Genomic DNA, 17,102 nt, shown 5'->3' on the forward strand with positions numbered 1-17,102 from the left:
GGTAACCAGGCTAATAGGTTGGTTACAGTTAAAGCAAAGGTTCTGCCAATTATTATTTTTTTTTTTAAAGCCAGCAGCTACAAATACTGCAGCTGCTGACTTTTAAAATATGGACAGCCGGGGAATCGGGAAGTGAAGAATTGCGGCTTCACTGCCTGGTTCCCTACTGCGCATGCGCGAGTAGCGCGTTGTGGCGTCACTGGTCCCCGCTCTCTCCTGGGAACAGTGTATTTCCCAATAGACAGCAGGGGGAGGGCAGGTTAAGGGGCGTGTCTGCCGCACAAGTTGTTGCCGGAGGTGGGTGCAAATAGGTGCCAAATGTGAGTCCGGAGGGGGGAGGGTTCCCGAAAAGCGGAAGCTCCATTTTTGGGTGGAGCTCCACTTTAAGTGGCTGTGATGAGGATGCCATTCAATAAATAACTGGAAATTGTTGAATAAAAAAAATGTGATTCAGCAAAAAAGCAAGTACAGCAAAAGTGAATACAACTGTAAAAACAACAGTGAAGCAAAGTACACAATACATACAAAAACAGCTATATTATTATTATTACAGGTATTATATAGCCCTGTCAATTTACACAGCACTTTGCACATATATATATCGTACATTCACATCAGTCCCTGCTCTCAAGGAGCTTACAATCTAAGGTTCGCACAGGTTCTCACATTCATACAGACACATACTAGGGCCAACTTAGACAGGTGCCAATTAACCTGCCAGCATGTCTTTGGAGCGTGGGGGGAAATTGGAGTACCCGAAGGATAGCCACACTGGCACAGAGAGAACATGCAAACTCCAGACAGGCAGACACCAGTGCTGCTAGGTGAAAGTGCAAACCACTTAGCCACTGTGCTACAAAGTACCAGGACAAATTACAATACACAAGATAACAACATGACAAGACTAGGTAGGGTTCAGGGCTCTGTCTAAAAGTCACAATAATGCATGATTCAAGAAGAAGGAGGTATAGAGCATAGGCTTTAGCAAGTTAGAGACTAACTAGCAAAATGCTGAAGCACATGACTCAATGAGATTGTAAAAAATCTCAATGAGATTGTGAAAAATTGTCTCACACCAAAATGTCAAAGAGGCAGTAATGACCAGAGGAAGACACCTACTAGTTAGCAGACTCTCCTAGGAAGACCACTATCAGGTAGTAGTAACACATTGAGACATTTCACCACTGATCCAAGGGACTTCCTCAGATCAATAAGGACATATACCCCAGTGTTTATAGCCACAATAGTCCAAATACTATACTGTCATTATATGTGTCAAGGCAGATGTTGATAGTCCATGCACATAGCAGGAGATAAAACCACACTGTTATAATTTACAGTAATCGCTCAATAATTGGTCAAATGGAAAGGGGTCATTAAGGAGAGTATTACAAGGTAGGTCTCGTCTTTCAGTTGAGGAAATTCTTTTTTTTTTTAAATTGCATTTTAAAAGTAGAAAAGGAATGAGCTCAGTAAACAAGAGTGAATCAGCTTAATGACAATTTACTTACAGCGAATCTACTTACTGTCAATAACAATCTTATCTGGGTTGTACATGATAGAGTTCAAAACTGCAAACTCTAAATATGTATGTATGTGTATGCATGTATCTATCTATCTATCTATCTATCTATCTATCTATCTATCTATCTATCTATCTATCTATCTATCTATCTATCTATCTATCTATCTATCTATCTAAATACTATTTTAACTATGTATGATAGTGTTTAACATTCTGGATATCAAGAACAGTAGAGAATTATGTTTATCTAAAAATACAGATTACCATACAAAAGAGACTCATGCACATCCAATACAGATACATTGAAATATCATTTTTCTATAAATAATTCTCAAATTCACCAGTAATGTGACAACATTTTAAAACGTGGTTATTTTTCAAAACCTTAGGGGAAACCCAACAATATGAATGTATTTCTATAGTTTATAGCAAATTGTTGTACTATATTTTGAATATTGCCATAAAAAGTAAAAAGATACAATGTGTAGGATGAAAGGATGAAATTAAATATATATCTTTTGGAATCTTAACCCAAAAGAAAAATGAAATTGTTTATTGCATATTTAGGTGGTGGTTGCATTTTTTTTCCTGTTTTCTTCTTAATTTTCACCTAGTGTAACACACTAGGTAACACAAGTAACACACCTAGTGAGACAATGCTAATTGAATTACTATACAGTATAGTACAGTATATGCTGTATTTAACAGAATCAGCATTTTCACCCCAGGCTGTTTTCCTGATTAGGACTCCAAACACGCCCTCCTCTCTTGATTTTAATTATATAGGAGGTAAGGGAATATGTAGTTTACAGAAGGTAGTTTGAAGATAGATGACATTAGGTTTACAGAGGTACAAGGACCCTGTATTTCTGCATTTCTGGCAGGATCAAAAAGTAGTTTCTGTATTTTTTAAATGTATTGTCTTATATCAGAAATGTAAAGCTATTAAAGCCACCCCCACAAGGACTGGTAAGCTGAAATGTATATATTTTATGTATATGTATATTTTTTCTTCTTCTGTTTACATATACTTTTTTTCTTTATTAAAGTCTTTCTCTTATTTATACAAAATACAACAAAACAGGCATCCCTGCATAGACCCCCTCCCATCTCCCATCTCCCATTCTTCCCACCCCCATTTGAAAGAAGGATTACTAAAATATTAGAGTCTTTGGTAAGAGGTGGGTGGGGGTTAGGGTCATGTGGGTGGATCTAATGTTCCAGTTAAATCTTCATTCCTGACTCACGCATTACTCATCAACTTCCCTTTCACTCACTCATCCAATCTGCTACCATTTACATATACTTTAAAGGAATTATTTAAAGGAATTATTTAAAGGAATTATACAGTTCTTACAAAACAAATCCTAGGGTTAATTTAGCAAGTACAAATATTAGTATGGGAAAATCTGATTTCACCTTACTGTATTCACATAATTTACCCCAATTGTAAGCTATGGAAAATTACATGTTTATATCCTCAGTGTGATTTGCTTTATTAAATAACATGTACAGTGTGAAAAATGTACATGGTGGTATATTTACAGGCTGATTGAGGGATTTGTAATTTAGGTTTAAAGTGGTTATAAAGCCTAAACATTTTTTACCTTGTATTAAGATAAAAAAATGTTTAAGTAGTAGTATTCCCCTCCCCCTCCTTACACTTATCAGAGCCCTCATTCAATCTAGCATTGTGGTGCCCTACAGTGGCCCTCCCCTTCATTTCTGCTCTCACAGGCTTTGCTGAAGCAGTGGGAGCCATTGTCCTCCCTTCTGCTGTTAATTAAAGCCAACAACAAAAGTAGCAGGGAGTGGGACATCCATAGACACAGACAGAGAGGCTCATGAGTGTGCCCACATAAGTGGATCCATAGGAAGAGTTTTCCTATGGGGGCACTCGCCAAAAAGATGGAGCCAGATACACTGGCGAGTGACCCGAGAAGAGAAGGCTTGGGGCCTCTCTTTGAAAATCCAGTGCACAGAGCAGGTAAGTATAAACCTGTTTGTTTGTATTTTTTTTTAATGTGTGCATATACAAAAAAACATAGAAGGACTGAATGGTTCAGGAACATGGCCAGTGCACAAGGAGTTGTTCCCATAACCATAACTACATTACATCTCACATTACAAAGCGGAATACCACAGTTAAAACTTGCTGTCTACCCAATTAAGTAAAGAACAACAAATGTTTAGGACACATTTTAATAATAATGTGCTATGGTGCTTTGTGATGTGGGGTATTTACTGGCCTTTAATACAGTAGAAGGACATTGAAGTGACTAACTGGAATCAACATTCATTATGTAAGTAAAAATAATTTTTACATTATCATATCATATTTTTTATAAACCAAGACAACCACATTGCGGATTAACACTCAAAACAATATAAAAGAAATGACTGAGGGTAAAAAAATTGAATAACCCTACATAATTTTGTTTCTTTTAGTCATACAAGATCAAGTCAAGTTACAAATCTTTTGCTGCAATTCCTACAAATACATTACTTCGAGATCAAAAGGTTAGTGAGAGCTTCAAGTCTTAGATTGACATTTATTGAAATTTTGTTAATGTATTTATTTATTTCAAGTACTTGTAATACAGACATGTATATATTTTATTATAAGGGGTGGAAGGACCTTTATTGGTTTTAATATTTTCTCTGCCAGGCCCTGTGCTTCACTTTTAACCTCCAAACCATACATTTTCTGAAAGCCTGTGACCTGTAGAATAAAAAGAAGGTAATTTTAAAGGTTCCACAATATTTGTGCAAGTGTTTATCAAAACCAATATTTTTGCTTAAAATACACTAAAATCATGATTAGCAAATACAAACACAGCAAATTTTACAAAATTCCTACTAAATTAAAAAGCTTTACCTGTATTAAGCTAATAAATATCAAATATTTGTACATTTTAAATTGTGCGTTTTTGTGAAATGGTGAAAATCAAACATACAAAAAAATTTAAATAAACAACTGTCTCTAAAAATGTGGAGGTTTTAATTTTTCCCTTACAGTTTTCAGAGTTTCAAAAAGGCCCCTCAAAGCAAATATTTTCTGAAATAACAGGACCAGTGAATAAAAAAAATTGCACAAATATTTATTAAAACAATGTATTTGCTTAAAATACACTAAAATCATTATTAGAAGATACAAACACAGCAAATTTTATAAAATTCCTGCTAAATTCCTACTAAATATAAAAGTTTAACCTGTATTGAGTTGAAAAATAACAAATATTTGTAAATTTGAAATTGAGCCTTTTTGAAAAATGGTGAAAATCAAACGTACGGAAACATTTCTCTAAAAGCCTGGAGGTTTTAATTTTTTACTTACAGCTTTCAGAGTTTGTAAAAGACCCCCCCCCCCCCCCCCCAAAACATATATTTTCTGAAAGCACATGCAGTAGAATAAAAAAGGTGCTGCTGATTTTAAAGGCACAGCGATATTTGCGCAAATATTTATGAAACAATATGTTTTGCAAAAAATACACTTAATTCATTATTAGCAGATACAAATACAGCAAATTTTACAAAATTCCTGCTAAATGTAAAAGCTTAACCACTAGCCGACCAGCCGCTGTCGTTATTTCTTTGAATTATTGCCATCTGGGAAACGTTTTAGGATAATTAAAACAAGGACAAATAGATTTAGAGAGCTTCTTTCCCAGGGCTGTTTAAGAGGAAGTAAACCCTCTAAAAAATGTTTTTTAAAAAACCCTGCAAGAGAAGGGCATAATGAGGTAGTATGCTATGCATTATGAATTACTTACCTAAGATTGAAGCCCCCGAAGTGACTCTCGTTCCTCGCCGCCGACATGATACCCAGTGTGACTTCCGGGTATAGCGTCTCCGGCCAATCACAGCATGCACATCAGTGATGGCACGATCGCCTTCACTAACGGCACACTCAGTGCGCCTGCGCCGTGGACATCGGTGCAGTCTTTTCTGCAAATATCTCCTAAACCGTGTAGGTTTAGGAGATATTTGTTGCACCTACAGGTAAGCCTTAATCTAGGCTTACCAGTGGGTTAAAGTGGTCTATAAGGGTTTACAACCACTTTAAGGCTATCAATGCAGGAATGAAATGAAAGAGGTCACATAGTCTTAAGCCTCGTACACACGCTCGGTTTTCTCGGCAAGAACCAGCAAGAAAACTGCTGGCAGAGCTTTCTTACCGAGTAAACTGAGCATGTGTACGAGGCTTTCCGGTTTCTCATCAAGAAAACTGCCCAGAATCTAGACGAGAAAAATAGAGAACCTGCTCTCTATTTTCTCGTCGTGATTCTCGGCAGTGTTTTCCTGCCAGAAACCCGAGTGTGTGTATACTTACCTGTCGCCGTGGAAACCCACGCATGCTCGAAATGACTTTGACGCATACGCGGTAGCTTCCTAGGCATAGGTAGGGTGCAGCAAGATGGCGGTGACGGCGTCGAATGTGATGAGCGCAAGCTCGTCATACACAATGACGTAACTGCATTATTGCCTTTCAAAATAACCGTGGTTCTTTTGAAAGGAGTGTCTGTACACTCAGGCGGCAAGATATTCTTGCCAAGAATCTCGTCAGGAAAAACAACGTTTTTTTTCCTGATGAGATTCTGGCCCATGTGTACAGGGCTTTAGTTTATTGTCTTGTTTCGTTTTTAAAATGAGGAAATTTTTTATACTTTTATAATACGGGGACGCTTTTATATATTTTTTGGTATAATTAAATCCTGTGTGGTAAATGCATGGTTGATAATTGTGATGTATGAATAATGTGTGCAGTAGAAATATAATTTGTGAATTGTGAATTTGTTTTCTACAATGACATCTACAATGACAAATACGATCTTATCTATCTATCTTATATGGTGGCAGGTCGCTTGTCCTGCGCAAATCGGCGTAGCTGTATGGCTCTGGCGAAGGCGCGATAGCGGGCGGGTGCTTGCCGCCCACACCACACGCTGCGGGAGCATGCTCTTGGGTCGGGCAGACTCGATGTCCGCCGGCAACCAGCGATCACCAAGTACAGAGGCACAATGTGGATCTGCCTTTGCAAACAAGGCGGATCCCCATTCTGACAGGAGACATGACGGGGATCTGTCATGTCCCAGGCAGCCCATCCAACCTACATTTAGAACACACCTAGGGAACACACATAACCCTTTGATCGCTCCTAGTGCTAACCCCTTCTCTGCCAGTGTAATTTTTACATTGATCAATGCATTTTTATAGCACTGAGCAATGTAATAATGTCACTGGTCCTCCCCCAAAAAGTGTCATTTAGGGTCAGATTTATCAGACGCAATGTCGCAGTTCCGCTAAAACCCCCCCAAAAAATTTAAAGTCTCGTAATCTATCCCGTAGTTTGTAGACGCGATAAGTTTTGTGCAAACCAAACAATATAGGTGCGTGGTCTGACCAGCTGATTTCATGGATTTCGGTTTTGGAGACCTGAAGAAGTAGTTCTTTATCCACTAGAAATAAATCAATCCTGGAATATATACCGTGTCAGGCTAAAAGGAAAGTGTATTCCCTTTCATTCTCATGATGGCATCTCCAAGCATCATACAGATTGTGCTTATTTAAAAATGGTTGCAAGCATATGGACTGTGGGGTTTTCCCAGCTGTTGAGTCCATACTACAATCAGGCACTACATTGAAGTCCCTGCAGAAGATTAAGAGGCCTTGCTGCAATTTAGATACTTTTTTCTGTAGTTTTCGGAGAAAGGCAAGTTGATGCAAATTTGGTACATACACATTTACCAAGGTATATTATGTGCTGTTTATGGAGCAGATTATATAGCGGCCCACTGGATCTAGGACAGAGTCATGAAAATGGAAGTCCACAGTGTCTCTGATAGCTTTTTTGACAGGTATGTTTGCTTGATATACATGAGGAGAGTTGCAGTGGGAGCAGTTTGGTGCTGAGTCTTGATGACATGAGTCTCCTGGATACAGATTATGTCACTTTGCTGGTCAAGTGCTTCACGCCACAATGAACGCTGGGTGGTTCAAGACCTTTGGGTTCAAAGACTAGATTTTAAGACCCATCGTTGTGATAGGGTAACACAGCATATACCAGACATATCTGGGCTTGCAGTTGGGTACTTATACAGAAGCCAAGTCTCTGCGGTAAAGCAAAGGGTTGGGCTGAAGATAAGTAAACATCAGTATCTTGTAAACTTTCAAAAATGTAACAAAAGGCACAGGTAAAAAAATTAAAATTACTCCTTAACAAAAAAGTTGAAAGAGTAAAAAGATAAACCACAAAAAAATCCTTGCATGTAATTAAAAAAAGGCTTTTGAGAAGCCACGTGCAAATGCCATCTGCAACCAGTGGTAGGAGAACAAGTTCACTTTGACAAAATATAACAAACTTGGCACTTTAGGCATTCCAGGATGGGGTAGGACTATCATAATGCATTAGTGATTTGAATAGTAGTCACTAGGGATGAGCTTCGTATTTGAGTCAAACTCATGTTCGACTCGAACATCGTATGTTCGATCGTTCATCGAATTACGAAAGTTTTGGGCCGTTCGCGCCAAATTCAAATTGCGTTTCACGGCCCATAATTCACTGCAGCATCGCAGTGCATTGCTGGCTGATGATTGGCCAAGCATGCACTATGACCCGCATGCTTGGCCAATCACATCTTGCAAAAAACGGAGAGCCATAATTGGCCAAAGCCAGGGTGGCTTTGGCCAATTATGGCTGAGGGGGTTTAATACATGCCCCACACTATAACAGGCCACCTGCAGGTCAGCCTTGTGTAGTGTGTTGCGGTGGTTAAAAGAGAGAGAGAGAGAGAGAGAGAGAGAGAGAGAGAGAGAGAGTGTCATTTTTAATAGGTAGATAGAGCAGGCAGGCTAGTCAGTTAAAGTTACAGTGTGTAGAGGATATATATGCATCCCAGGTGTTGTATATATATTTATACACTGCATAGTTTAGCTAGATCTGCACTTCCTAATTTACTGGCAGGCAGGTGATTGTGCTAGCTGCAGTATTCTCACGTGGTGTGTACTGCCTGTGTCCTCTGCAGTGTGCACCTAAAGCTACGTGGTGTGTACTGCCTGTGTCCTCTGCAGTGTGCACCTAAAGCTACGTGGTGTGTGTACTGCCCGTGTCATCTGCAGTGTGTACCTAAAGCTACGTGGTGGGTACTGCCTGTGTCCTCTGCAGTGTGCACCCAAAGCTACATGGTGTGTACTGCCTATGTCCTCTGCAGTGTGCACCTAAAGCTACGTGGTGTGTACTGCCTGTGTTCTCTGCAGTGTGCACCTAAAGCTACGTGGTGTGTGTACTGCCCGTGTCCTCTGAAGTGTGCACCTAAAGCTACGTGGTGTGTACTGCCCATGTCCTCTGCAGTGTGCACCTAAAGCTACGTGGTGTGTACTGCCTGTGTCCTCTGCAGTGTGCACCTAAAGCTACGTGGTGTGTACTGCTTGTGTCCTCTGCAGTGTGCACCTAAAGCTACGTGGTGTGTACTGCCTGTATCCTCTGCAGTGTGCACCTAAAGCTACTTATAGTAATCTCATTTTGTGCAGGGACAGTTCTAAACATGTGCCACTTCACAGGCATACATAGACACCCAGCAGGTACGATATTTAAAGGAATTTTTCTTTTTTTTTTTCACTTTAAGCATCATTAAAATCACTGCTCCAGAAAAAACGACCGTTTTTAAAACTTTTTTTACATTGATACATGTTCCCTAGGGCAAGACCCGGGTTCTCAAAGATGTTTTACGACAATAACTTGCATATTAGGCTTTAAAATGAGTACTTTGAACGTTCGAGTCCAATAGACATCAATGGGGTTCTAAATGTTCGCGCGAACGGTCGGCCCGTTCAAAGGTTCTGGTGCGAACCGAACGGGGGGGTGTTCGGCTCATCCCTAGTAGTCACAGAGCATTGCGCTTTCCTTTATGGGATACCACCTGTCAGTTATCTTCCACTCTAGCAGGAAAATGGTCGTTGTTGGAGGTTTCCTGGACATCAGAAATTATATTTCATGTTTGGAGAAGATGTAACCCCGAATGTAAGGATGTGATAAGATGAGATTTGCCATCCTTAGTGACTGAAAGAGCAGTGGGGCACCAACAGTGGACAATTCTATGATTCCTTTATGCCTTGGTCAAGTTCAATTGCTTCCGTTTTTGCAGTGAATACTGTGAAAGTTCGGTAAACAATTAAATAGAGGCATATAGAGCTGGAAGTTTACCTAGAGATCTGGTTTTGTCCAATAACATCTCCTTGACATGAACAAATGGGCTCTCATCAGCACCACATCCCTGGATAGATCTTCAGGAATTAAGGATGGTTTAGGGATGCGATGGATACGATCAAAGACCACCTCCATTTTGTCCAGATCAGGCAGTAAGACATGTATTCAATTTTGAGCATATACTCTCTGGAATTCCCCTCAATTTAACATTGTGACCGATCTTCTTATGCCGCGTACACACGATAATTTTTCAGCATGAAAAAAACTACGTTTTTCGGCATGTAGAAAAAAGTTTTTCCAACTTCATCATTAAAACAACGTTGCCCACACACCATCGTTTAAAAAAATGCTCTAGCAAAGCACGGTGACGTACAACAAGTACGACGGCACTATAAAGGGGAAGTTCCATGTAGATGACGCCACCCTTGGGGCTGCTTTAGCTGATTCTGTGTTAGTAAAAGACGATTCACGCTTTTCTGTCTGTTACAGCGTGATGAATGTGCTTACTCCATTATGAAAGTTAGTTTTACCAGAACGAGCGCTCCCATCTCATAACTTGCTTCTGAGCATGCGCAGGTTTTTAAAGTCATTTTAGCCCACACACGATCATTTTTTACAACCCGAAAAACGACATAGTTTAAAACGTCGTTAAAAAATGCAGCATGTTCGAATTTTTTTTTGTCGTTTTTCAGAACCCGAAAAATGATGTGAAGCCCACACACGATCATTTTAAATGACATTTTTTAAAAACAACGTTTTTTTCATGCCGAAAAATGATCGTGTGTACGCGGCATAAGTCTGCCAGTTTGACTCTCAGCCATTCTCGGTCATCTTGACTTTCCTTGTGCACTTCCACTAAGGGTGGAGAGAGGCTAAAAGGGCTCACCTCACTTACTTTAAATCCAGGATCTTTCAGCCTTTGTTTAGATTTCCTAGATGTGTTCACTTACTAGATGTAACTAGATGTACTAGATGTAAAACTTCTTCTATTGTCAAATTAGAAGGAGTAAGAAACGAGGTATGTATACGTGTAGAGGTTCCCCTATTTATAGACATGTAGAGGTGAGAGATATTGTAAGCGACGTCTGCCGCTTTCACTGTTTGCATTCCATGTTGGAACGCATCCGGCGATCGCGCAATGATGTCAACGTCTGGCGCCGCTGCGTTCCATGCTGGAACGCGGAAGTGCCGAGCGCAATGTGCGGCTCCTCTCATCCGCATTTCCTGATCCTTTAAAGCCAGTTCTGGGGCAGATATGCGCCGTTCCTTTATTGTTAGCCATAGCCCAGTGAATACCGGTTCCACGCTACCATCAACACACTGAATTAAGGATCCACGCTACCATCAATGCACTGAATCCCGGATCCACGCTACCATCATCACACTACTCTGCTGTGGAGGCCTTCTCACTCATCCTCTGGACCTGACTCCAGATTCTCTAAAGCTTTTCCAGACCACAAACAGCTCTGCCAGCAGAAGCACCTATCTTCCGGGAAGCGATAAGTACCCCTGACTACATAAGTTTCATGCGTGTGACTTGCCTTACTTTCATACTGCATATAATTACCTTGGATGCATATGTTGATATCAGGTGCCATTAATCTACTTTCATAGTTGAAGATAGTTATTGTGGATTCATACTACTATCATATAACTTGTCTTACTTTATACTGCATAAGTACTATGGAAGCATATATATTGTCACCAGCTGGGTTAATTTACTTCATAACTGGAGATAAATACTGAAGATTCATACAACTATCAAGTGACTTTCTCTAACTGTTACCATAAAAAACCCTGCATGCTTAAGCTATGTGCATGACATTTGTTATACTTCATGTAGCTCCTATTGTCCTGTGTACTCAAAAAGTTTGCATATGCATTTTAACTTAGTGCTTGCAGGTATGCAATAATACCTTGAGGCCTACCTTCTAAAAAGATCCCTCTCTAGAATGACAGATTATGTGATGAACTCCAAACTCTTGACTTAAGATTAAGAGTGATGCCTGGGGTCCACTACTGAATGTCATACTGCACAGAGAACTGTACCACTTCCAAATGTAACCCATTCTCCGCAGTTGTGGTTCACTTTCGTTCACCATAGATCCTGACAGATATATGTTTAAACTTTGATGGTTTCAAACAATTTAAGATGTTATCAGTTGATTTGTCATTTTGAATTAAAGGGAGTTTAGAGTTGTTATGGTGGCCATTTTTTTGAGTTTTATAAAACAGCAGCTTAAAGCCTCGTATACACGATCGGAATTTCCGATGGAAAAAGTCAGACAGACTTTTTCCATCGGAAATTCCGACCGTGTGTATGCCCCATCTAAGGAATTCCAATGAATTCCATTGGCGTTTAGCTAGACAACATGTTGTCTTTTACTCTGATGGAATTCCGTCAGAATTCTGATGTGAGTTTGGTCATACAAATGTCCGATCGTGTGTACGAGGCTTAACAATAGTTCCAGAATTAAGAATTTTGACCAGATTATATATATATATATATATATATATATATATATATATATATATATGAGTGTTATTGGATGTATATGTGCTGGTTTGGCACCTCAGGGATAGAATTGGGACCTGGGTTGAGTTGGGAGGTTTCCTGTAGATTGTCTTGGTGTTTAGAAAAAAAGAAAATAGCTAGCTAAATTTGATCAGTTATGCTTATTTTATTTGTGCAATTTAATGTAAGTGAGGTGTGGAACAAGAAGCAATTAATATAAAACCAGCATAAGTGGATAGTTGTTACATGTTCAGCACACATCTTACTAAAACTGCTGAGGTGAAACCTGTCTATGTGATTTAGAACGAACATGCCAGGCTGCCTGCTTGTTATGCAGGTAAGACAAAGGTCTTACAAAGCCATGAGATTGTTATTTAGGATGTACTGTATTGGACAATCCTGAACAGTTATTTCAAGCACGCCAAGTAAAATTAACTCCCTGCTGAATGATTACTTATGCTGTGAAAGGGATGTGACTTCAGGGGAGAGAAGTAATACTTTGAAGTCGGTATGAACTTTCCTTACAGCATTTTATAAGGCAATTTGATATGCATCACCGAGCCCTTATTGCTTTCAGTAAGAAAACTATAATTCCCCACTTAAAGTCTTCTTTCACTGGACAATTTTCATCATTGACAGGTTGTGTGCAATGTTAGTCCAATTTTAAATGAAGGATATTTTTCTAATTTTAGATGAAGGATGTTTATTTTTCATGGGGTTACATCTTTAATTGCAAGCAATCGTGAAGCTGAGAAATGCAGGATGCAATCATTTAACAGCCAGCAACAACTTATGCCGCGTACACAAGATTCGGTTCGTCTGATAAAAACGGTCCGATGGACCGTTTTCATCAGACTAACCGATCGTCTGTGGGCACGTCCATCGGTTAAAAATCCACGCATGCTCAGAATCAAGTTGACGCATGCTTGGAGGCATTGAACTTCATTTTTCTCAGCACATCTTGTGTTTTACGTCACTGCGTTCTGATGCGATCGTTTTTTTAACTGATGGTGTGTAGTCAAGACTGATGAAGTCCAGGCTTCATCGGATATCTGATGAAAAAATCCATCAGGCCGTTTTCATCGGATGAACCGATCGTGTGTACAGGGCATTACTCTACCGTTTGGAGTTTGTGAACTATTATCCTATCTTGATATGCATTATTTTAGAGCCACTTAGGAATATTAAATACAATCTATAAGGGGCTTGTGAAATATTACTAAATTGAATATATTCACATGTGAAAGTGGCTGAATAACATTATGATGAAGTTATAGAGTAACTTGTGTACTGACATCTCGCTTATTTGCACACATATATTGTAAGTTAATTAGATTGTACAACATCATCATAGGCTCAAAGATTAAAACAAATTAGGGAGGTTTCTGTAAAAATTTAAAGGTTCATTAGTTACACAGCATGTGATGATATATATCCTCAGGTTGCAGTATATACAAATGAATGTTAATCAACCAGCATTTGCTGGACTACTAAATGGGCAGAGTTGGCACCTCACTATTAGGGATGAGCTTCGTATTCGAGTCAAACTCATGTTCGACTCGAACATTGTATGTTCGATTGTTCGGCGAAATACGAACATAACGGGTCGTTCGCGCCAAATTCCAGTTACGTTTCACAGACCATAATTCACTGCGGCATCGCTGGCTGATGATTGGCCAAGCATGCACTATGACCTGCATGCTTGGCCAATCACAGCTTGCAAAAAACAGAGAGCCATAATTGGCAAAAGCCAGGGTGCCACACTATAAAGAGCCGCCTGCAAGTCGGCCTTGTGTAGTGTGTTGCGGTGGTTAAGAGAGGACAGAGAGAGTGTCATTTTTTGCAGGTAGATAGAGCAGGCAGGCTAGTCAGTTAATGTTACAGTGTGTAGAGGATATATATACATCCCAGGTGTTGTACATATATTTATACACTGTATAATTTAGCTAGATCAGTTCTTCCTAATTTACTGGCAGGCAGGTGATTGTGCTAGCTGCAGTATTCTTACATGGTTTATTGCCTGTGTCCAGGGCCGATCCGCCCTATAGGCTCACTATGCAAGCTGCTTAGGGCCCCGCAAAGCTGCGGAGGGCCCCCCAAATTACTGTAGGCCCCCGCCTGGTGAGAAGTAATTTTTTGCCCCTCATCCTGCTTCTCAACTCGCTGGCTGCATGTTGTAGTTTGCATCTAAAGATTCAGGAGTAGGGTTGAATGAACCCGAACTGTAAAGTTCGGGTTCAGTGCAGACTTTGTTTTTTTTTTGTTCTCGAACCCGAACCCGAATAATTGGAAAAAGTCCGGGTTCGGAGTTCGGCTATTTTATGGCACGCTGCACGGCAGCCAATCGCCATTTGTTTTACTAGCCATGCCTACTAATGGCATGGCTGTGATTGGCCAGTGCAGAATGTGACCCAGCATGTGACCAGCCTCTATATCAGATAGAGGCACACAGCACAGTCGTCACTCTGCATTAGCTAGTGTAGGGAGGGGCTGCTTCTGATTGAGGGACAGTGTCAGATAGGTGTATCCTGCTTCAGAAATCTACACAAGCACTGTTTATTTCTGTGAGATCTGCATCTTATAGTTTAGGGAGAGGTTCCAGCTATTTGCTATAGGGACAGCAATATATATGTGACTCTGTGCCTATTTCACCAGCACTGCACCTGTCACCTGTGATATACTGTGTGTGTCCAGTACATAGTTTAGGGAGAGGTTCCAGCTATTTGCTATAGAGACAGCAATATATAGGTGACTCACTGCCTATTTCACCAGCACTGCACCTGTCACCTGTGATATACTGTGTGTCCTGTACATAGTTTAGGGAGAGGTTCCAGCTATTTGCTATAGGGACAGCAATATATAGGTGACTATCTGCCTATTTCACCAGCACTGCACCTATAACCTGTGATATACTGTGTGTGTCCAGTACATTGTTTAGGGAGAGGTTCCAGCTATTTGCTATAGGGACAGCAATATATAGGTGACTCTCTGCCTATTTCACCAGCACTGCACCTGTCACCTGTGATATACTGTGTGTGTCCAGTACATAGTTTAGGGAGAGGTTCCAGCTATTTGCTATAGGGACAGCAATATATAGGTGACTATCTGCCTATTTCACCAGCACTGCACCTGTAACCTGTGATATACTGTGTGTGTCCAGTACATTGTTTAGGGAGAGGTTCCAGCTATTTGCTATAGGGACAGCAATATATAGGTAACTCTCTGCCTATTTCACCAGCACTGCACCTGTCACCTGTGATATACTGTGTGTGTCCAGTACATAGTTTAGGGAGAGGTTCCAGCTATTTGCTATAGGGATAGCAATATATAGGTGACTCTCTGCCTATTTCACCAGCACTGCACCTGTCACCTGTGATATACTGTGTGTGTGTCCAGTACATTGTTTAGGGAGAGGTTACAGCTATTTGCTATAGGGACAGCAATATATAGGTGACTCTCTGCCTATTTCACCAGCACTGCACCTGTCACCTGTGATATACTGTGTGTGTCCAGTACATAGTTTAGGGAGAGGTTCCAGCTATTTGCTATAGGGACAGCAATATATAGGTGACTCTCTGCCTATTTCACCAGCATTGCACCTGTCACCTGTGAAATACTGTGTGTGTCCAGTACATAGTTTAGGGAGAGGTTCCAGATTCTTGCTATAGGGAGAGAAATATATAGGTGAATCTCTGCCTATTTCACCAGCATTGCACCTGTCACCTGCGATATACTGTGTGTGTCCAGTACATAGTTTAGGGAGAGGTTCCAGATTCTTGCTATAGGGAGAGAAATATATAGATGAATCTCTGCCTATTTCACCAGCACTCCACCTGTCCCCTGTGATATACTGTCTGTGCAGTACATTGTTTAGGGCTAGGTTCCTGCTTCTTGCTATAGGTAGATAAATATATAGGTGAATCTCTGCATATTTCACCAGCACTCTACCTGTCCCCTGTGATATACTGTCTGTGCAGCACATTGTTTAGGGCTAGGTTCCTGCTTCTTGCTATATGTAGAGAAATATATAGGTGAATCTCTGCCTATAGGAGGAGGAATTGGGATCATTTCCAAGGCTTTCAGGGCAGTCATTCACAAGTCGCTCCGAGGGTGGGTTCGTGCACCAACAAAGGCCAGGTACACAATTGTCCAGCAAGGGCACAGTTCTGGAGGATGACACGGTGGAGGATGAGGAGGAGGAAGACATGGAGGAGGAGGAAGAACCATGTTCACAGCAGGATGACATCCAGACCAGCTCATGGCCATCACTGGTGCGTGGCTGGGGGGATACAGAGGACTCAGATGATACACCCCCCACAGAGGACAGATTTTAGTTGCCTCTGGGCAGCCTGGCACACATGAGCGATTACATGCTGCAGTGTCTCCGCAACGACCGGCGTGTTTCGCACATTTTAACAGGTGCTGATTACTTGGTGGCCACGCTGCTGGATCCCCGTTACAAGGACAATGTACCGTCCTTAATTCCCTCACTGGAGCGTGATTGCAAGATGCACGAGTACAAGCGCAAGCTGGTAGATGCGCTGCTGGTGCAATTCCCACCTGGCAGCGGGGGCACAGTGGAAGGACAAGGCGAAGGCAGAGGAGGAGGAAGAGGTCGCCAATGCAGCAGGGGCACCGCCAGCACCTCAGAAGGCAGGGTTAGCATGGCCGAAATGTGGAAAAGCTTTGTCAGCATGCCACAACAAACAGCACCACCAGCCGATATGGAACATTTTAGCAGGACGCAGCATTTCAGCAACATGGTGGAGCAGTATGTGTGCACATACCTACATCACCTACCTCAAATCACTGATTATTAGGATTTCTTTCACCTTTCTAACTAGAGTTAGATTTCT

At 40.9% G+C, this 17,102-nt stretch overlaps 1 protein-coding gene across 5 annotated transcripts in view; it reads left to right on the plus strand.

Annotated features, from left to right (window-relative positions):
- The window catches only part of LOC120936984 (muscular LMNA interacting protein), a 255,871-nt gene that overhangs the window by 119,217 nt on the left and 119,552 nt on the right, over window positions 1-17,102 (plus strand). For all 5 annotated transcript variants that reach the window (XM_040349840.1, XM_040349836.1, XM_040349839.1 and 2 more), the window contains exon 5: window positions 3,974-4,045. In XM_040349840.1, coding sequence (XP_040205774.1) covers window positions 3,974-4,045 — 72 coding nt within the window. The remainder of the gene's footprint in view (window positions 1-3,973; window positions 4,046-17,102) is intronic.

This window comes from Rana temporaria, chromosome 4 (genome assembly GCF_905171775.1).
Source record: "Rana temporaria chromosome 4, aRanTem1.1, whole genome shotgun sequence".
Lineage (NCBI taxonomy): Eukaryota > Metazoa > Chordata > Amphibia > Anura > Ranidae > Rana > Rana temporaria.